This window comes from Mus caroli, chromosome 4, assembly GCF_900094665.2.
Source record: "Mus caroli chromosome 4, CAROLI_EIJ_v1.1, whole genome shotgun sequence".
NCBI lineage: Eukaryota > Metazoa > Chordata > Mammalia > Rodentia > Muridae > Mus > Mus caroli.
This window is the reverse complement of record NC_034573.1, coordinates 131,612,622-131,634,243: the sequence shown is the minus strand read 5'-3', so window position 1 is coordinate 131,634,243 and position 21,622 is coordinate 131,612,622. Positions and strand designations below refer to the sequence as shown.

The window sequence follows — 21,622 nt, the reverse complement described above, 5'->3', positions numbered from 1 at the left end:
GCCTCCAGGCAGCAAAGGCAGGTTCCAGCAGTGGGCGTGGCAGGACGAATGAGCCGTTAGCTCCACCCTTGAGCAAGCAGGTTCCAGGCTGGGGGAAGGGAGGCCACACCTCCCTGTACCAGAGTGCTCCTACAGAGAAAAGTCACACAGCGGGCATGTTTGTAAGTCCTGAGATGAACCCAGAGCAGTCAGGTCACCTAACATGGGGGAGACCTGAAGTCTTGCTGCTCTGCTTCTAGGGAGCACCGAGTCACATCTGATTGGCAAAGGGAGTACTAGGAAGATGGGAGGCATCAGAAGGGAGACCCTTGGAAGTCAGCAGCCCTGACTCCATCTCTCAGGCTCCCTTGATAAGGGGGGAAAATGTCACTTAGAGCTCTCTCTGCAAACGCACTTGTCTGTGTCCGTTTCTGCAACCGTGGCGCATCCCCACTTCAAGAAGAGCTGAGCTGTGCCATAGCTTTAAGTGGGACAAAGAAAAGAAGAGAAAAACAAGCTGGGCGTGGTGGTACACACCTTTAATCCCAGCACTTGGGAGGCAGAGGCAAGCGAATTTCTGAGTTCGAGGCCAGCCTGGTCTACCCAGGACAGCCAGGGCTACACAGAAAAACCCTGTTTTGAAAAAACCAAAGAGAGAGAGAGAGAGAGAGAGAGAGAGAGAGAGAGAGAGAAACAAACTTCTCCCCTTTTGCCTCCACCATCTTCATCATTATGGCTGTTACTGTGAGCGGTCAGTTGACTCCATTGCTCCCCTGCCTCTGTTGTCACAATATTTTCAGAATCAATGGATCCCTGGCCAAGAAACAAGCAAAATCCTCTCGCTCCCCGTGGATATGGACTGAAAATTGGTAACAAGTCAGGTCAGGCCACCAGGAGAAGACACCCAGAGGAGACCAGGCTGGGCCTGGAGGGTTCTCAGCAGCAAGACCGTTGTGGTGAATGCCAGGGTTCCAACCCATTCTATCAGCCACAGCTTGAAGTTTTTATGGCTGGAGATTCAGGCTCAGCTGGAGCTGTAATTTGCTCATTTATCCTATTTGAGCGAGCTGGTTGGTCCAGCAATAAGTATGTAGAACCTTGGAGGGAAAAAGGAAAAAAAAGAGGGAGGGAGGAAAGAAGAGAAAAGATAAAAGCAGCCAAGAACAAAACATGGCAGGTGGATCTCTGAGTTAGAGGCCAGCCAGGGTTGCATAATGAGACCTTCCCTGTCTAAAGGAAAAAGGAGAAAGAAAAGAATCAGGTTGCAAAACAATATGCAAATCATGTTCCTGTTTTTATTCTTTCTTTTTAAATTTTTTTAAAAAATAAATGTCAGTAGCTGATCAAAAGAAAAATCTGGAGGGACGCACAAAATTATGGACTGTCATGGCAACAGAGTGGGTCACAGAGATCTTTACTTTCATGCAGCTGTTTGACAGCTTCTCGATTGTTCTTGTTTTGTGAGATGGTCTCGTGAGACTCAGGCTGGCTTCGACCTTGATATGCAGCTGAGGGTGACCTTGGATCCTCTCATTTCTTCCTCCCAAACTGGGACTCCAGGTGTACATCACCAAATCCAGTTTATACTGGGGCTGGATAAACCCAGGGCCTCATACATGCCAGACAGCATTCTACCATCTGAGATACATATCCAGCCTCAGCAACTGTTGCATGCTGTCCCACTGTGTGGAACTGAAGATGGAGCTATGAGCTTTTCTCATTTTTGCAATCAACACTTAAAGTATTTGTAACTGAAAACGCAATGAAATCTTGCTCTTCTTGCCAAAGGCAAAATACCAATGTGATCATACTTCACCACAGTCAGGGTTCCATTGCCGTGAAGAGACACCATGACCAGACCACAGCAACTCCTATAAAGGAAAATATTGAAGTGGGGCTGGCTTACTGGTTCAGCGGTTTTAGCCCATTATCATGGTAGGAAGCATGGCAGCGTGCAGGCAGACACGGGACTGGAGGAGCCAAGAGTTCTACACTGAGATCCAAAAGCAGCAGCAGGAGACTGTGTGCCACACTGGGCATAGCTTGAGCATAGGAGACCTCAAAGCCCACCCCCACTGTGACACACTTCCTCCAACAATGCCACACCCACCCCAACAAGGCCACACCTCCTAATTCTGCCCCTCCCTATGGGCCAAACATTCAAACACATGAGTCTATGGGGGCCATACCTAGTCAGGCCAACACGCCATCTGATCCGAGACACAGTCTGGCACTCTTCCCCACTTTACCTTCGTCTCTCCCCTCTTCCTTTGGTCCTCTATGGATCCCACTCATGATTTGGCCCTTCTCTTTGGCCCCTGGATCACAGGTGGTGGCTGAGATCCTAGACTGGCCCTGTCCACAGACAGTGTCCAGTTCCTCTCTGACCAGCACCCCTTGGGGTCCTTCCAGTTGTTCAGATCCCAGGAATCTCAGAGCTGGCCGTTGATCCCTCACCCTTTCTCTCAGGCCTGCTTCAGCAGCCTAGCTCACAACATCAGCCTTGACTGCCTAGGCATCCCTTTGGTTACATCAAATCTCTAAGTCAGAGCAGGAGTCTCTTACATCTCAAGGGTACCCGGCCATGTCTAGAGTTCTTTTGTTCTTACGATGGACTGAACAAGAAAGATACCTTGTGAATCCATGTCCACTCTGCGAAAGATCTGAGAACTAGGTCAGGGCCCGTGGGCTGGAGACAGCGGCTAGCTCGGGACTGAGGGAAAGGTGAGCTCTAGCTTGTCCCAGCAGTGATTGTCCTTAGCTTGGTGGAGACAGGCTTGGTGGCGGTTGTGACTGGGAGCACAGAGAGGTCTTCTATGGGAGAATTAAGCTGTGGTGTTGTAGGCGAATGCCTTCTCCATGGCTCCCCATGGAGGATCTTGATGAAAGAGACAGTTCATGGCTCTAAACAGTATATTGGTTGTTCATGGTAGAAAATGGATGCATAACATATCATACCCACTTCTCAGGGTAGACCTTAAATAGCTTTTGAAGGGAGGAATGTCTGGGAAAGGAAGCTTATTGGCTAAGCCCTCTGGGCCTCTAGTTACATCATTAGCATGGAGAGCTCTGTTTAGGGCCTACATGACCATAGGACACGTTTCTTTTACGTGAGGAGCATGGCACGTGTTTCAGGCCAGGAGTCTGGCGGGGAGCGGGGAGTAGCCTAAGCCTCAGGTGTGTGCCCACTGAGTCTCCAGGTCTCAACCTGCTCTACCTTACCAAGCTTCCTGGCCTGGTTCTACCGTCCAGCAACACCGCTGGCCATGGAGACTTCTAAACATCCTATAGGGCAGGGGTTCTCAACAGGTGGGTTACAACCCCTTTCAGGGCGGGGCATATCAGATATCCTACATAGCAGATGTTTACTTACGATTCAAAACAGTAGCCAAACTACAGTTACGGAGTAGAAATGAAATAGTTTTATGGTTGGGGGTGGGGGGTGGGGTCACGACAACATGAGGAACTGTATTAAAGGGTCGCAGCATTGGGGAGGTTGAGAACCACCACTCTAGGACATAAGACGGCCTCCCTAGCAAGGAAGGGGCCGGCCCACCATGCCAGTAACTGAACAGTAAAGACCGTCAGCTCCTTCCTCTCTGGCCAGCCCAGCTTTTGTTCTGTAAACTCGTTCTTCCCAGAGCAGCTCACTGCTCAGCCCAGTAGCAACCAGGACTCAGACCCCGCAGTCACACTGACTGGAGTCCCGGACCTGCAGCGGGCAGCCACTGGGCTCAAAGCTCATTTATCAGTTGGGGCGATGACAGGATGTTACCGTGGTGAGGCGTTCATCAATTCCCGTAGCAGCAGGCACATGGGGGAGGGGAGTGGACTCTGTACATTTCAGAGACGTTCAAATCAGGACCGAACATTTGAGGTCCCCCTCCACACACACAGACCTGCCAGAAAAGATCTTCAGGTCTTTAGCCTCCCATTCAGGTTCACCAGAGCTCCTTCCCTCTACCCTCCAGCTGTCCAGGGACGCTCCACCCCTCCCTGGGCCCCACAGTTCTTCATCCTCTTGTCTTTTTGGTGTGTGCTGCTCCAACAAGTCACCAAGGGGGTCTCTCTTACTATACCAGAGCCCAACCATGTAGGCCAGTCTCATGGGACGGAGCCAGGGAGCCACTGGGACGTTGCCTGCTGCAGGTTCTGAGGGTGCCCACCTCCTCCCTTGCCTTTTAAGCTTCTGGGACTTCATTCCTTCATTCATGGTCCTTCCTTCTTCTGTCTTCATTCCCTTTTTCTCCAGTATGAGGTATGGAACCCAAGACCTTATACAAACACTGCCACTAAGCTATATATCCCCAGGTCTCCTTTTACTTCTGATTTCTTTTTCTTCCTCTCCTCCTGCTCCTCCTCCTTCTCCTCCTCCTCTTTCCTCCTTCTCCTTCTTTATTGTTACAGTGGAGAACCCATGGCCACATGGAGAGAGGGGGAAAGGGAACACAGAAGGGGAGCAAGAGGGCAAGAGAGAGAGGCGAGAGTCAGAGAGTAAAGAAAGGCTTCCTGGCTGTCCTGGAACTCTCTCATGTAGACCAGGCTGGCTTCAAACTCAAGACGTGCCTGCCACTGTCTCCAGAGTGCTCGGGATAAAAGCGTGCGCCACCACTGCCCGGCTTACTTTTGCTTTTGAAACAAGATTTCACAAAGCGAACTGACTCTCTGCACAGGCAGTCCTAAAACTTGTGATCCTCCTGCCTCAGCCTCGAAAGATCCTAGATTACAGGCCTGTGCCACCAGGCCTAGCCCTTTCTCTATCTTCAAAGCCAGCAATGTGACATCTTCAGTCTCTCTAGAGCTTCGAATGTGGCATTTCCTGGGTGGTTAAGAGCACAGCCTGTTCTCCCCGTGAGTGCCTACATGGTTGCTCACAGCCATCTGCGCTAGTACTAGGCTATCTGATAACTACTCCCGGCCTCCATGGGCACCAGGCACACACGTAGAGCCCAGCCACGCACAGAAGTAAACCACCCATACATATGAAATAAAAGAATCAAAAGCTCTCAACCAGGCAGTGGTGGCACACACCAGTAATCCCAGCACTCCCTAGAGGCAAAGGCAGGTGGATCCCTAAGTTCAAGGCCATCCTGGTCTACAGAGAGAATTCCAGGGCAGCCAGGGCTACACAGAGAAACCCTGTGTCAAAAATATCTCTCTCTCTCTCTCTCCTATCACTTCTATTACCTTCTCATCTGTCTCTGTCATCTGACTGTCATCAAGACTTCCTCTGTCCCACTCTTACAATAACATGTGTGATTATGTCAAGTCTGCACAGATAACCCAGAGTAACCCCCACCTCCGAATACACTAGCTGTCCACACTGGCAACATCCCTTCTCTGTGTAGCCTCAGGTCCCAGGATCCCTACCCACATATCAGTGAGGTCATCACTCAGCCAGCTTCATCCTCTGTTCTGGAATGCCCTCCCTCCCACTCTGCCCACACCTAGCGACTCCTCAGCCTCTGCTGAGACCCTCACACCCCGCTGTCCTGCCCTGTCGCTTGGGTGCCTGTGGTCCCTGTATGTTTCTTATCCATCAGGTAGACCTATCACTCAGACTACACTGTAAGGCCTGGGAAGGCTGTGGCTTCATAAAACTCCTTGCTCATAATTTGCATGCAGGAAGCGGTGCTGTATTGATACATTTTCAGTGTCTAACAAAACAAAGCTGTGCCCACCTTGGAGCTGTGCCTGGCCCAAATGTCGAACAACCATTTGAAAAATGCATTGGATGGCAGCTTGTCCTGTCTTGATGGGATAAGTTGTTATGCAAAGCTGAGCATGGTGGCACACATCTGTACCACCAGCAATTAGAAAGCTGAGGCAGAAGGGTCACAAGTTCAAGGCCAGCCTGGGCTACATAGCGAGACCACATCTTGAAAAGGAAGGAATAAATAAAAAAAGAAAGAAGAGAGGGATGAAAGGGAAGGGAAGGGGAAAGAAGGGGAAGGGGAGGGAGGAAGGGAGAGAAAAAGATACAAGGAGATAAACTGACCCTCAGCTCTCTTCCTGCCCCTCTTTTTAAGGGTTCTCTCTGTGTCTGATATACCTTCTGGAACATTACAAGAAAATTATGAGCCAGTCCCAGGAACTTCGGGTGACTCTTTCAGTTCTTTTCTCCCCCAAGCTGTGAATTTGAACCCCTTCCCCCCCCCCCCCGCTGTGAGTGAGTCAGCTGCCACCCCGCCTGCAGGCACCAGGATTTTCTGTTTGCACAAAGGGATTGAGCCCAGTGTCAGAGATGGCCTACACAGGAATAGACAAACACAGGCAGGGCCCTATCCCCTACCTGACTTCCCGGGATAACTACAGTGCTTGATTTCCTTCAAAAAGTCCCCAAGAGGGCCAGCAAGGTGGCTCAGCAGATAAGCCTGCTGACCTGCGTTTAGTCTCTGGGACCCACATAAAGGAAGGAGATCAGAGATCACTGACTCTGCCCAGTTGTCCTCTCATTGACACATACGTGTCTACACACACATGCCACATGCCACCCACAAAGGTGGCAGGCCAACCCGATCCAGCCCGTGGACTATAGTTCATCAATGCCATTCTGCAGATACGGACATTGGTGTTCAGGGAGGTCGATGGTAGCCTGACTGCCTCACAGCTAGTTGCATGAAGGATCGAAGCATGGCGGGGCTCCTGACCTCCCCAGCTGCCGTTTACTGAGTACTTACTGCCCACCATGCACTGGGCTTAAAGCTCCCCCTCATCATCTCATGACAAGATGCAGGCACGGTGACACCCCATGTTCAGGGTGGGGAGACATGAGGACTTAGCTAGAACTGGGATTTCTATCTAGAACCGGGAGTGTGATGTCTCAAAATCCCTGCTTGCTCAGTCCTCACGTCTCTGCATGGAGTATGTATGGTTCAGCCACGCTTTTAAGGAACTTTTATGGGAGATAAGCAGTTCATTGGGAGGTGGCTAAAGGGTCCCTTCCGTCTCTCCTCTGTGGGCATCAGCTGGCTTCTCTCTCCGTGCAGGCCCAGATGAACGCCTCTCGGGAAACACAGAGGTCTCTGCGGCAGGAGCACCTGGCTGAGAAAGAGAAGCTGGCAGAGAAGCTGGAGCAAGAAGAGAAGCTGAAAGCCAAAATCCAGCAGCTGACAGAAGAGAAGGCAGTAAGTTCCTCTGAGTCTGGGAAGTGAGGTGGACATTTCCGTGGGCCACTGGGGGCTTTGTGCGGAACAGTAACCTCCCCAGCCTCTGGATTGGTGGGCTGGCTCTAAATGAGTTACCCAGGGCGAATAATTTGGTTCTAAAACTCACAGCAATGGGCTGGGGAGAGATGGCTCAGTGGCTGAGAGCATTGGCTGCTCTTGCAGGGGACTGGGGTTTGCTTCCTAGCACCCGTGTGGCAGCTCAGAACCATCTGTAACTCCGGTTCCAGGGGGGTCTGACGCCCTCTTCTGGCCTCTGTGGGCACTGCACACAGATAATATATTGGCATACATTCACGCAGGCAAAACCCCCATACATATTAATACAACAAACAAATAAGAAAAAAGAAACACAGAAAGATCAACTGGAAAAGGCAGGCGTGTTGACATTTCAGGAAAAGCTACCCTACTTGTTTTGTATTTCAGTTGACTATACAAATTGGAATCGCTAAGGCAGATCCTGGTTTACCAGTGGCCAAGTGTAAGCAAAACTGATTTCGGGTCACATCAGCCTTTTTTTTTTTTTTTCTCTAGATATGTAGCTGGGAAAACAAATTGGCCCAAATTGCTGCTCACCCTCCTAGAATCCAGGCCACGGAGAAAGCTCCGCCGCAGAGCCTTGCCTGCTAAGGTGCCTGCGTGATCTGAGGCCCTGCTTGAGGGGCAGAGTCTGCTTCACAGTTCTGACATCCCCTAGAAGCCCATGACACCCCAGACCTGCATCCGAGACACAGTGTGGGATGTCCCAGAGATGTCTCCAAGAAAGCAACTCTGGTCAGATTCTGTGTGCTAAAAATAGTCTGTGTCACAGGCCAGAATTCACCGCTGTGATCACCTTCCCACGGCCGGCATAAGACTGGAGGCATCCTGTCGGGGAGGGATGCGGAGCACACAAGGCCCTGCCCTTCCTGAAGATCCATAGGCAGCTAATGATTGACAAGGGGGGGGGTAAGGAGAGGGAGGGAGAGGGAGGGAGGGAGAAATGGAGAGAGGAAAGGAAGGAGGGAGGGAGGGAGGGAGGGAGGGAGGGAGGGAGAGAGAGAGAGATTCCTCAGTTGTGTAACCACTGGCAAGATGGCCACCCTGATGGGACAGATTGGGTCACAGAAAGAATGAGAGGTGAAGAGAGAGACAGGGGAGAGAAGAGAAGGAGAAAGAGCCAGAGAAGGAGAAGCAGAGGGAAGCTATGAAGCACAGTGGGGAAGGCTTGAGAAGAGGAAGAGAGTCAGAGAGAGGGAAGAGATGGCCATGGGGGTACACACAACCAAAATACACCATACACATGTGTTTTAATGTCACAACGAAAGCCATTATCATGTGTTGTAGTAGATACTTAATCTTGGTCAGGGGGTTTCTACCGTGCCTTGGAGCATTTGTTCCCAGATAAAAGACACCAACCTTTTATATTTGTAATAAGTCTTTAATGAACTAGAGCTAGGCAGATATCAACCATGTAAGCTACTAAAATCTACTTCCCATCAATAGCCCTGAGGTATAGCTTGCCATGTGCCATCTGGGCAGCTCTTAACTCCAACTGGCCAGCCTTCATGGCCATGTTTTCATGACTCAACTACCCCATGGCGTCTCTCCTCTCTCCACCATCTTTCTTCTCCTTGTGGTCCAGCCCTGGACCCTGAGCCAGGAGCAGAAAGCCCACCTCTGCTACCTCTCATCTGCCCATCTTTATTCAACCAATTGTTTTACATTGCAGAGCTTTGTCACATAGCATCACTTTGTGTAAGTTAGGATTCTCTCCTCCCTGAGGCAAGCAGGGCTAGTATGTAGCTCTACAATCCATAGCAACAGACCAAACCTCAACAGTGTGCATAATTAACATATGCTAATCAACAAGTATTTAAAAAAGCACACACCCTGGACCCACTACATCGGACTCTGTGGAGAAGATAGGAAATGTATTTCTTTTTTTAAAAATAGTTATTTATGTATGTGAGTACACTGTAGCTGTCTTCAGACACACCAGAAGAGGGCATCAGATCCCATTACAGATGGTTGTGAGCCACCATGTGGTTGCTTGGAATTGAACTCAGGACCTTTGGAAGAGCAGTCAGTGCTCTTAACCACTGAGCCACCTCTCCAGCCCCTAGGAGATGTATTTCTAAAGCCAGTTCTTATTATCCCCCTGTGTGACACTTAGGAACCTGCCATACTGTGTGACAGACACTTAGGGACCTGCCGTACTTTCTTTGCTCTCCTCCGAGATCAGTGGCTTAGGCTCTCACCTGCTGGACCACCCTTTGTCATTCAGACTCTGGGGTCAAAGGTGGGAGTGTAGCTTGGGCTCTGGGGTTTGTGACATTCCAAAGCACAGCCATAACTGATAGCCACAATCAGAGCAGTTATGGCGGGGGAGGGGGGGCACGTGCACATTGTACCCTTATTCCTACCCCCACCTGCCAGATCCCAACTCCTTCCAAGCATCCCCTCTCTCCATGGTGAAGGACAAGGCCTTGCACAACGTCACCATCTCTTGTTGGCTCCAGTTCAGTTCAGTGAACCCCAACTAGAATAGTCCATCTCTGTCACTCGTACGTGTGTGTGTGTGTGTGTGTGTGTGTGTGTGTGTGTGTGTCTGAGGGTAGCCCAGTAATAGACATGGGTGTGCAGGCTTCACTGCCTTTAGATTGGTTCTTTAAGAAGATGAATCATATGGTGGTTGAGTTTAGCTTTTGAAGAGGAAGGAAGGGTTTCTTTTGGCCCGGTTTTCTGTGTTCGCTGGACCCCTGTGCACTTAGCAGACCATCACAGTGTCAGGAGCCTGTGGCAGAGAGGGCTCTGTACTTCATGGTGGCTGGGAAGCAGAGAGTGGAGAAAGGAAAAGGGGCCAGTGTAATCCGAGACAGGATGCCCTGCTGACCAACTGTCTGCTACTAGGCCCCACATCCTAAAAGTTTCCAGAACCTCCTAAGACAGCAGGACAGGTGGAGACCAAACACGCTCAGCACAGGAGCCTGTGTTCCAGTTCCAAACCACAGGAGCCAAAGTCTCAGTTGTAGGCTTTAGAGAACTTGAAGGAAAATAAACCAAACCAAACCAAACAAACCTTTATTTCCACAGAAAGAGTCAAATCCAGAAAGGCCCTAAAACCTTCAAAATCTTCCCCAGGTCTCCACCTCCTGCTCTGTCTTTCAGACTGACTGACATCCCTACCTAACACCAGCCTTTCCCAGTCCAGGGTCCGTTGTTTGACTCAGCGGTTGGCTGTTTCCATTTGGGGGTGTGATGCTTCAGCCTGCATGGTGCCTACGCCCCCATCCCACCCCCAGGATCACCAGCCTGGGCCTCCCTCCTCTTACCCCTCTGAAATTATTCCTGGAAGATACTTCAGAGTGATGCTTTGAGCATCCTATGTTTCACATAGGAACCTCAGAATACCAATCAAACAGAGGGGTGTCCACACTCAGACGGACATGACAACCTGCCCAGACAGATTGCCATCCTGACTCCCATCCCAGCTTGGCCCTTGAGATTCGTATGAGAAACACTTTGTAGGCCTCAGTCATGGTGCGTATGTGCGTGCGTGTGTGTGTGTGTGTGTGTGTGTGTGTGTGTGTGTGGATGCGCGCGCCTGTGCTCATGTCATGGTACATGAGCTCATAGGCCAACTCTCAGGAGGCAGTTCTCTCCTTCCTCCATGTGGCTCCCAGATATTGAACTTGGGTTGCTGGGCTTGGCAAGCAAGCGTATTTACCCACTGAACTATCCTACCAACCCTCCTTGTTTTTTTGAGACGAGATCTCTCACTAGCTTAGAACCTGCCAAGTAGGCTAAACTATCTGGCCAGTAAGCCCCAGGAATCCACCAGTCTCCCTGCAGTACTGGAATGACAAGTGCATACCACCTTGACTAGCTTTCTTTTTATGGGTCTCTGTGTGTGATATGCATGTGGTTATGAATATTCATATATGTGGGTGCATATATGAATATGCATATACATGTGCAACTGCAAACACATACAGAAGTCTAAATGCACGTATGCTCCTGCACTTGCGTGTGGAGGCCCAAGGGTCTTCCATGATCACACCCCACCTTATTTAGTCAGCGTTGCTCAGCTGAGCCCAGAGCTCGCAACTACAGCTAACTATTCAGCTTGCCCCAGGATTCCCACTCCTCGGCTTTTGAGAGCCCTATAATTATGGCAGACTGCCACACCCACCCAACTTTTCACGGACACTGGGGACCTGAACCCTGGTCCTCTTGCTTGCACATTTTGCTTCCTGTACCGTCTCTCCCGCCCCACGCCTGTTTTTAAGGGAAAGCTGGGTATCAGGTCAGGTCCTTGTGTGTGCAAGGCGAACATTATACTGATGCATTGCGCCATCTTCCCAGCACTATCCTGGCTTTTAAGTGACCCTCCCTGCTGTACCCTAGTACCCCTCATCTCGCTGTCTGTAAAAATAACACATGTTGTAACTCATCCCTCAGCCTCCTTCCCATGGATCCTGCTGCTCTTAGGACTTCATTTCCACTGGCAGAAGAAAGGCCAGGCTCCTTCATCGATCCAGCACGAGCCCTCCCTCTTCTTTTTATTATGGGCCCTGGACAGCACCTTCTTAATTTGTGCACACACTTCTTACTGCTGTAGACCAATTGTCAGCACACTTGCTCCACGAAGCCAGATGATAAATGGTTTCATTTTTGCCGGCTACTCTTTCCTCTTTGCAGTCTGTGTTGTGACTTCACAGCCCTGCTCTTGTAAGAAGCCACCAGAGACCACACCTCAACAGAGGGCATGGAGGGTCCCAATAAAGCTTTATTTACAAAGCAGTGGAGTGGGCAACGTCTACGGGCCATTCACTAACGTTGGCCCTAAACTCATGCATCTCCAGTCCCCACCACCCAGAAACCTTCTTTATCCATCAGCCCAGGGCTGGCTGGAGGTCTCTGTTAGGTTGGTTTAAAACAGACTTAAAAGTCATAACCCCGGTTCCCCAGTATCTCTAAACTAAGCCTGTTTCCTCTTATGCATGGGGTGGAGGCTGGCGGCTGGCACTACACCAAAAAAATCACTTATTGATCATTTCATCATTTCTTCCTCACATCAGCTCCGTGTACAGATAGGGAGACTGAGGCTTCCATGCCCAGAGTCTCAGAGCTGCCAGGCCCCATATCTGGGAAGGCTCCATCCAGAGTTCTTACCTGGTCCACCTGCACCATCCCAGACCCCATGTTCCATGCACATAGACTAATTCCCACATTCTCTTTAGAATGTGATAAGGTCTGAAGCGCCTGGCAGAGTCCACTTTCCTGCCATGGAAACCAGGTCTGTTTAACAAGGGTCCTTGACTTGCAGGCCCTGGAGACAACTATTGCCCAGGAGGAAAACAGAGCAAAGGAGGCGTGGGGTGGGGCACAAAAGCCCGAGGGGTGGAGAGTAGCCTGGCCTACCAGAAGAAGGCAAGCAGTTCAGGGGGGCGGGAGGGAGTTGAGTTGGCCTAGACTGTCAATCAAGGCTTCTTACAGTTGTCAGGGTCCAGCTGAGGTTTTCACATAGATCTGCTTCTTCGGAGCGCACTGAACCGCTGGCCCCTCTGCCCCGGCCTGCGTGAGCCATGCTGAAGGTAGAAAAGCAAACCACACAGGGCCCAGGGAGAGTCCACTCCCTGCCATGGCAACAGGCAGACTCAACAGCGGCTGTTGGCTTGCAGGCTCTGGAAGAGAGCATCGGTCAGGAGAAAAGCAGATCGGAGGAGGCCCTGGAGAAGGCGCAAGCCCGAGTCCGTGAGCTGGAGAACCACTTGGCTAGTCAAAAGGAGGTAAGCCCTGCTGGGGGAGGCCGGCTGAAGGGACTGTGGGAGACAGAAGACAGGTGGGGAGAGGGGGCGCTGTCCTGTCCTGTCCTAACCTGGACTCCGCAATTGGGAGAAGCATAGAGGATTTAAAAGAGAGCCACGGAGATGTGTGGCCTTGCCAACCAGTTGGGAAAAGCAATATACATGTGACAAGCTGGAGTGGTGGCTTCTGCCCATCACCCCAGTACTGAGGTCAATTCAGTCAGGAGGCTGGGGATAATGGGATCATGGGCTCTTGAGAGGACACTCCATCTTCAGCACCAACATCTTCAGTCCCAGCAGAGGGATGCACAGGGCTGGAAGGAAGTCTGTCTTAGGTTGGGGTGAGTCAAGCTCTTTCTGGCCAAAAGATGGCTGTTGTCAACCCATTTCGGGCTTCCTCTTTCACATAGCAGTCCAGATGTGTAAAAAGCAGGACCTGATCCTATATCCTTCCCAGCCAGCCCATCCACTCCCCATCCAGTCCCATCTGGTCCCCTGGCACACACAGCAGGATGGGAGCCTGGCCTGGATCCTCTCACCATGCTTGCTCTGGGTGCCAGAAGTCACCATAGTTCAGCAGATGAGAGGCCTTGCAGATGAGTCACACCCAGAATGTTTTAGTTTGGATCCATAACATGCATTTGTAAATCTAGAGTTCAGTCCTCTCTTGGAAACTCAAAAACTCTGTCCCTCATTTCCACTTTGTAGACCAGAGGAAGGGGAAGGCTGGAATGGATACCAGCATCCGCAGTTAGGGTGATCCTTTGAGAGTTGGCGCACACAAGCCCATGTCGGTTTGGATAGGTGTCTAACTCTCATAAGCTTTGAAGTTTGTAGCTCATCACCTGCCTTCTTCCTAAAGTACAGTAGCCGTTAACAAACACCATCCCTCCAGCCACAGAAGCCTGGGGAAGGGTTTTCCTATCCCTCATTAAAGATGCTGAGTTCCTGTGGGTGTGCCGGAACTCTAGTCCCCAGAAGAGCTCTGTTACACTGTCAGTTTGCATTTAGCTGCAGTCAGTCTCAGACCCCTGGTCTTTTTTCCCCACACACTTTCGTAATCCCTGAAGGGTACAGGCTTTGTAGCCACACAAAAGACAAGTTCAAGTCCATCCACACCTCCCTTCTTGGAAGCGGGTCATGAAGGGCAGAGACAATGCACAACCCAGCGTTGAACCCGGAAGTGTCACTGATCTGTGGTAGTCGTCACCAACACCACTACGACCAGGTCTCCCTGGACTTGGGATAGCCCTTGCTTCCTGACCACCCTCCCTCCTCAGAGTGGAGTGCTTGTCTGCTCCCCCAGGGGAGGGGAAAGTATCGCCCTACATGCAATTCCACCTACACAATCTGATGTGGCCCAGGGAGATGTTTACAGCGGCTTCTCCTGTAGCTGCTCCTCAGCGCTCTGTCAACACTGTTGCCACGGTTTGCCCTTCTTATGTCTCCAGGCAGGGTGAGGAGGCAGGTGTGTGTATGTGTGTGTGCTGTGTATGTATGTGGTGTGTGGTATGTGTGTATGTGCTGTGTATGTGGTGGGTGTGTGGTGTGTATGTGTATATGGTGTGTATGTGTGTAGCATATGTGTGTGTGTAATATGTATGTATGTAGTATATGTGTGTGTGGTGTGTATGTGGTAGTGTGTGTGTATGTGGTGTGTGTGTATGTGGCATGTGTGTATGTATAGTGTATATGTATGTATGTGGTATGTATGTATGTAGCATATGTGTATGTGTGTGTGTGTAGTATGTATGTATGTGGTACATGTGTGTATGTGGCATGTGTGTGTATATGTGGTGTGTGTGTGTGGTATATGCGTATGTAGCATATGTTTATGTGTGTGTGATACATATGTATGTGGTATGTGTGTGTGTGTATGTAGTTCGTGTGTGTGTGTGTGTGTGTGTGTGTGTGTGGTCTCCATGGAGTCACTTCAGTCAGATGCCATCCAGACATCAACAAGAGCTGGCAAGATGATGGGAGGGGATCAGAAAAATGTAAGCCTCTGGGCTGGGTGTGGTGAGGTAGATCTCTGGGAGTCTGAGGCCAGCATGGTCTACATGCAGAATTATAGGCCTGGCCTTAAAAAAGATTGGTTTTAAAGCATCATGCAGAAGGGCCAGGGCTTACAGCAACCTTCAAGGGTCACAAGACCTGACTGTAGTCTTTTCCCAGAAAGAACTGAGCCCCCTCTACTGAGCTTTTTGTTGGTTTCTTGGGATGTTTGTTGTTTGTTTGTTTATTTTGTTCTGTTTTGACAGAAGATCTGTTAGCCTAGGTTGGCCTCATGCTCACTACGTAGCCAATTATAACCTTTGACCGCCTGGCCTCCTCTTCTCCACCTCCCACGTGTTGGAATCACAGGTGTGAACCGCACAAAACTACCTTAAAAGCGGGAGAGATTTCCATCCTCTCCACCTCTTAAGGATTAAATGCCTTCCGAAGGCTAATCCTCTCCCCTGTTGTGGACTCTAGTGGAAATCTTGTAAGTTCCAAACACCAATGCCCTGCCAGGTGCCGAAGGGAGCCCTGTGAATACTGGAGAGGCTTTTCTTGGGATTTTGGCTACTGTTCCAGGACCTTGGAGGTAGAACCTGTGGTTGAATAAAGACAGCAAGACATGGATGGACCAGATGACATTCCATGGCTAGGAACAGCAGAGTGCTAACCCAGAGCTCTCCCCTCATCCAAGACATCCCCGGAAGGCTCACCCTGAACCTTCTAGATGCTGGAAGAATTCTAGTGGTGACTGGCTCATTCATCCCCACCCCTCCATCCTCCCGAAACCAATTCTCCTTCCGAAATTTGCTTCACTAGTTAGAAGGTGGTTATCAATGAGTCTTCTCCCTCAGATCCTGGTCCTTCCCACAGCCTCTGTACTCAGCCCGCGTGTTTGCTGTGTTCAGGACCCTGGCCTTCCTCTTAACAGGTGCCACCGCCATAGCCCTGAGCCCTCACCTCTTCTGGCTCCTGGTTTCCTAGTCTATAAACCAAATAAAGAGTGAAAGGGTCCTCGGCAGCAGCTCCCCACAGGGGTGCCATGGGGATGAGGTCATTCTGGGGCGACGCAGCTGCCCATCCTAACTGTTACTAAGTAGAAGCTGGTATTATTGACTGTGCCTTTCAGGCCTTGGAAAACAGTGTGGCTCAAGAGAAAAGAAAAATGCGGGAAATGCTGGAGGCAGAAAGGAGGAAGGCACAAGACCTGGAGAATCAGTTGACCCAGCAGAAGGAGGTAGGAGCGCCCAGTGCCCCCCACCCCCAGCAGGACTTGCAGCCAGGTGTGCCCGGCAGCCATGCAGTCTGAGGTCACGCCGCCACCCACCGCCAACACTTGCCACTCAGTGGCTGACCCCGGATGATCCCTGGGAGCTCAGACCCCTGGAAAATGGGAATTTAAGTGATCTCATTTGGTGGGACAAAGGTTGCCGTATGTAAAGTACATAGCTCTTCTCTGAAGCTACCAGGAGTCGTGCCAGCTGGAACGGGAAACAGTTCTGAGCACTCTGCCCCACCCCCGAAAGCCAGGGACTTCCCAGGGTGAACCTGTCACCGTGCCAACACCTACCAGGTTAGACAGCGGCTCAGCTCAGGGACTGAACACTCTGTGACCAGGTCGTTTCCAGGAACAAGGAGCCCCTCCCACTTGGTGCTCCTGTGACTAACTGAGACGCGTGGCTCCCTGCTCACCAGACTCATCATATCCCCTCTCTCTCTCTCTCTCTCTCTCTCTCTCTCTCTCTCTCTCTCTCACACACACACACACACACACACACACACACACACACACCTCACACTCTGGCAGGCACCTCGTTCCATGAGTTCTTGTCCCAAGCCTCTGAGTCACTGGTCTTCATGGTGACTCACCTTGGCTTCCCCGTGCAGCTCATTTGTCCTCTGTCTTAGTCACTGTGTTAGTGCTGTGAAGAGACACCATGACCAAGGCAACTCCTATAAAAGAAGGCATTTAAGTGGGGGCTTGCTTACAGTTTCAAAGGGTTAGTCCATTATCATCATGGCGGGAGCACAGAGGCGAGTGCATTGTGGGAGCACAGCATGAGCATGGTGGGAGCACAGCAGGAGCATGATGGGAACACAACAGGAGCATGGTGGGAGCACAGCAGTACTCATGGTGCTGGAGAAGTAGCTGACGGCTGCTTCCTGATCAGAAGGCAGAGAGCAAGAGAGTGGGCCTGGAATGGGCTTTTGAGACCTTAAAGCCCACCCCCAGTGACAAAGTTTCTCCAACAAGACCCATATGAACCTATGGGGGGCTTTTCTTAACCAACCCACCACACCCTCTCTTCTGCGCTCACCCCCAAACCCCTCCTTGACTTCCAGATCTCAGAGAACAACACGTATGAGAAACTCAAGATGAGAGACACTCTAGAGAAGGAGAAGAGGAGAATACAGGACCTGGAGAATCGCCTGACCAAGCAAAAAGAGGTAGGAGTCACAGAGACGGGCGGACCATTGCTCCCGCAGGCCTGCCGGGCCCTGCAGCCAGGCTTCAGGTCCTCCCCCTGCTCCCCTCTGGCTGTGGGATGCTTGCCGTCTCTGTGGCTTGCCGTCTCTGTGGCTTAGGAAACACAGATCTTCAGAGAGACACACCAGGATGACCACCGCGCATAACCAGACAGACCTACGCACAGTGCACGCATCTCGGCTGCTCCTGTGGCTGTTACTAGCTCCTGGCTAGTGCAGGGGCAGGATCTAAACCCAGGACTCTTAACCCCTTCATCTTCAGCCACTTCTTCCATTATACTGGCCTGGGTTTCTGTTAAGACCCACAATTCTGACATGGTAGGTAATGAGGAGACGGCTGCACACAGTCTCACAAACTGCAGTATCATTTGCTCATCCTGGGTCCCCATCATGGAAGGGACTCATACACATGTACACACACACACACTTATATATACATAGGCACACACACCTTTGCCAGTCTCTGTCAAAGTAGATGAGCAACATCCAACCTTGCAAATGTGAGTTAAATTTAAATATTTAATATTTAAATATGTAAGTATGTGTTAGAAGGATCTTCAGGGCTTGGCGGACTAAGAAGGGCATCTAAGTCTCTTTGCATTCATTTTGAGGGGTTTTCTTTAAACACATTGACATGCACGTGTGGTGGGGGCCCCCGCTACAGGGTGGATCTGGAATCTATATTTTTAACAAGCTGCCCACATAACTCGAGAGCATTTTGGACATGAGCACCTAATGAGAAACTATGTCACCAAAGCCCTTAGGATTGATTACACAGCTGCTCTGGACCCCACCTTGATGGGAGGCCTTAATGAATGGGTGGGTGTCCAGAGGCGGCAGAGTCCAGCAAAGTAAGGCGAGGATCAAGAACTCAGGACTGCCACGCTCCCATGTGAGGGCCTGGAGCTCAGATGAGGCCTGACCAAGGAGCTAGCTGTCTCTTTGCCTTGGTTCCTGGACGATGCAACCTGGAATGCCGAAAATGAATCAACAAGGAAGGGGTGGGAACAAGTCAGTAAAAGTTGAGGTAGGAGGATAAGTCAGTAGGGTGAGGAAGAGAGTTTAAATCCTTTAGAAAAGGGCTGGAGAGATGGCTCAGCGGTTAAGAGCACTGACTGCTCTTCCGAAGGTCCTGAGTTCAGATCCCAACAACCACATGGTGTCTCACAACCATTCATAATGAGATCTGATGCCCTCTTCTGTGGTGTCTGAAGACAGCTATGGTATACTTACATATAATAAATAAATAAATAAATAAATAAATAAATAAATAAACAAACAAACTCGTTTAGACATATATATGTCTTATTACTAGCTTGTCATATATATATATATGTGTGTGTGTGTGTATGTGTATATATACACATACATGTATACATACATATATATAATCAGGACTAGAGAAAAGACTCAGCAATTAAGAGCACTGAGTACTCTCCCAGAGGACCCATGTTAGATTCCCAGCACCCACATGGCAGCTCACAACTATCTATAACTCCTGTTCTGGGGATCCAATGCCCTCTTCTGGCCTCCACAGGCACCAGGCACACAAACAGTATACAGCCATACTGGCAAGCAAATTACCCATGCACATAAAATAAATCTTTTTTTAAAGTTTATCATGAATCAATAAATAAACTACAATTTTATCCCAGCAGTTGCAGGGGCAAGAAAAAGCCTGCTGGTTGTGTAGTCACTATGTAAAAACACAGCACAGCAGGGCTGTCCATGGAAGCCTGAAATCCCAGCTGCCTGGAGGCTGAGGTAGTTCAAGACCAGTCTGGGCTACAAAGCGAACTCAAGATCAGCTTAGAAACTTGTCAAAGCCCTGTCTCAAAATAAAAAAGTAAAGAGAGACCTGAAAATAGAGCTAAAGATACATCGCTTGCTTAGCACTGCAAGGGCCCTGGGTTCAAGTCCATAGTTAAATGTCAAGCAAACTCACAGAGATGAAGCTCTTTCCGGGTACCAACCCCATAGACAACCTCCACCACGAGCTCGTAACAAGAATTCTACAGCAACCAGAAACATCCTTAGCGACACCCTTCCATCCGGCCACTAAAAGCAGTAAGTAGCTGTGAGACCTCAGAGCTGGCTGGCAGCTCCAGACACATCAGGAAGAGCAGTGACACCTGACCCCGAGTGGACCCATCATCTACCAGGACAGAAAACAGACTGCAGAGCAAACACTGTGCGACTCTGGCAGGGATCCTGTATGCAATCCCTCAAACCCCAAAGAAGCAAAAACCAAACTGGACAAGTTAAAAGCTTCCGCCAGACAGAGGGAACAGTAAGCAGACGCAGTCCCTAGACTGGGCAGGAAATACTTTGGAGACACAGGTCAGAGAACTGGTTAATCTCTAAACCATCTGAGGAATTCAGATAGCTCAATAAAAAGATGGCCAATGGCCCAAAACTCACCAGGTACCTGATAGACTGGTGAGTTTTGTTTTATGGTGGGGGGAGAGGGGAGAGGGGGATAGAGCCCAGGGCCTCACACAAGCTGGCCAGCTGCTTTCCCACTGAGCTAGATCCAACCTTTCTGTTTGTTTGTTTGTTTGATTTTATTTTTGAAACAGAGTCTTATTTATTGGTCTAAGTTGACCTTGAACTCACTATGTAACGCAGGCTTGTATCAATTCTGCCATCCTCCTGCCTCTCAGCCTTTCAAGTAGCTGGAATTATAGACTAGCACCACACCTGACTTGAATACACATTTTTTTCTTTCTTTTTTTAAAAAAAAAATTATCTTATTGTTTTATGTGCATTTGAGTGTTTTACTTGCATGTGTGTCCGGTGCAGGCAGAGGCCAGGAGAGGGCATCACTGGAGTTGCAGAGGGTTGTGAGCCACCATGTGCATGCTGGGAACCAAACCTGAGCCCTCCGGGAGAACAGCCAGTGCTCTCAGCCACTGAGCCGTCTCTCCAGCCCCCTAAGTAGATGTTTTTCAAAAGAAGATAATTAGCCGATACACAGAAAAGATGAAGCCCTCAAGGCTGTCGGAGGAGTGACTTTTAGAAAGATTGCTGCGGGCACTCAGCTCATTGGTAGAGATCTTGCCTAGCATATAAGAAGTCCTGACTTGTGTCCCCAGTATCACATAAACCTGGCTTGATGGCACACATCTTTAATCTTAGCCCTTGGGCATTAGAGGTAGGAGAACCCAGACTTCAAGGTCACCCTCAGCCACTGAGGGGATTCAAGACTCCATCCTGAGCCACATGGGACCATATCTCAAACAAACAAAACCAAAACCCATTCAGACCTAAGTGGTAAGCGGCTTATTTGCACACAATTTTATTCATACTCACAACAGAATAATCAAAAGGTTAATGTGAAGCTGAGCGTGGTGGCGCACGGCTTCAGTCCTAGTACTCTAGAGGCAGAGGCAGGTAGATCTCGAGTTCGAGGCCAGCCTGGTCTACAGAGCGAGTTCCAAGACAAGTCAGGGCTACACAGAGAAACCCTGTCTTGGAAAACAAGAACAAAACACCGACCAAAAAAAAAAAAATTGATGTTTATCTACACAGGCAAAACAGATAAGAGAGAGAATAGAGAAGAAAAATTGCTCTGGCTCTGTGAGTATGGAACAAAGATGGCTGACAGTGAGTCTTCATTAGACCTGTGAGCATGAGCCAATGATGGCCAACTTGGGTCTCTACAGTATCTAGGGATACGGAGCAAAGACCTATGGGTATGGAACAAATATGGCTGACAGCAGGCCACCTCACACAGTCCAGCTTCTTGGCACAGTACAGACACAAGTGCACTCTGTGGTGGGTCCTCAGGGACATCTGGAGGAGTCCATTGAGCATCATGTGACAAGTGGCTCTGTATCTGCATCCTCTTAGGCAAGGTCACTTGTCCCCACGGAGACCCTTAACACTGAGATGTCAAGCCCAAGGCAAAACCTCGGGCACCAAGGCCACGAAACGACTCCCACTGAGGGACAGGGACAGCCTGGGAACAGCAGTGCCTTATTTTTCTTTTTCCCAAAACTATGTTTTCTTTTCTGATTACAAAAGGAGCCCCACTCCTTCTAGAATTTTTGACAAACACAGAAAATGACTGAGAAGAGCCTGGACATGGAGCCTGCATCTGCCAAGCAGAGCTATCACCAGTGATGCACTGATGTGATTTTGTCTCGGGTGCCTTTGTGCTATTGTTACGAATGTGGGTGAGGCTGGCTCGTTACCAAG

At 49.9% G+C, this 21,622-nt stretch overlaps 1 protein-coding gene across 1 annotated transcript in view; it reads left to right on the top strand.

Annotated features, from left to right (window-relative positions):
• Positions 1-21,622, top strand: part of Fhad1 (forkhead associated phosphopeptide binding domain 1) — a 119,575-nt gene that overhangs the window by 63,321 nt on the left and 34,632 nt on the right. The window contains exons 14-18 of the mRNA XM_021160433.2: positions 6,009-6,079; positions 6,969-7,106; positions 12,812-12,919; positions 16,065-16,172; positions 17,279-17,383. Of these exons, the coding sequence (XP_021016092.1) occupies positions 6,009-6,079; positions 6,969-7,106; positions 12,812-12,919; positions 16,065-16,172; positions 17,279-17,383 (530 nt within the window). The remainder of the gene's footprint in view (positions 1-6,008; positions 6,080-6,968; positions 7,107-12,811; positions 12,920-16,064; positions 16,173-17,278; positions 17,384-21,622) is intronic.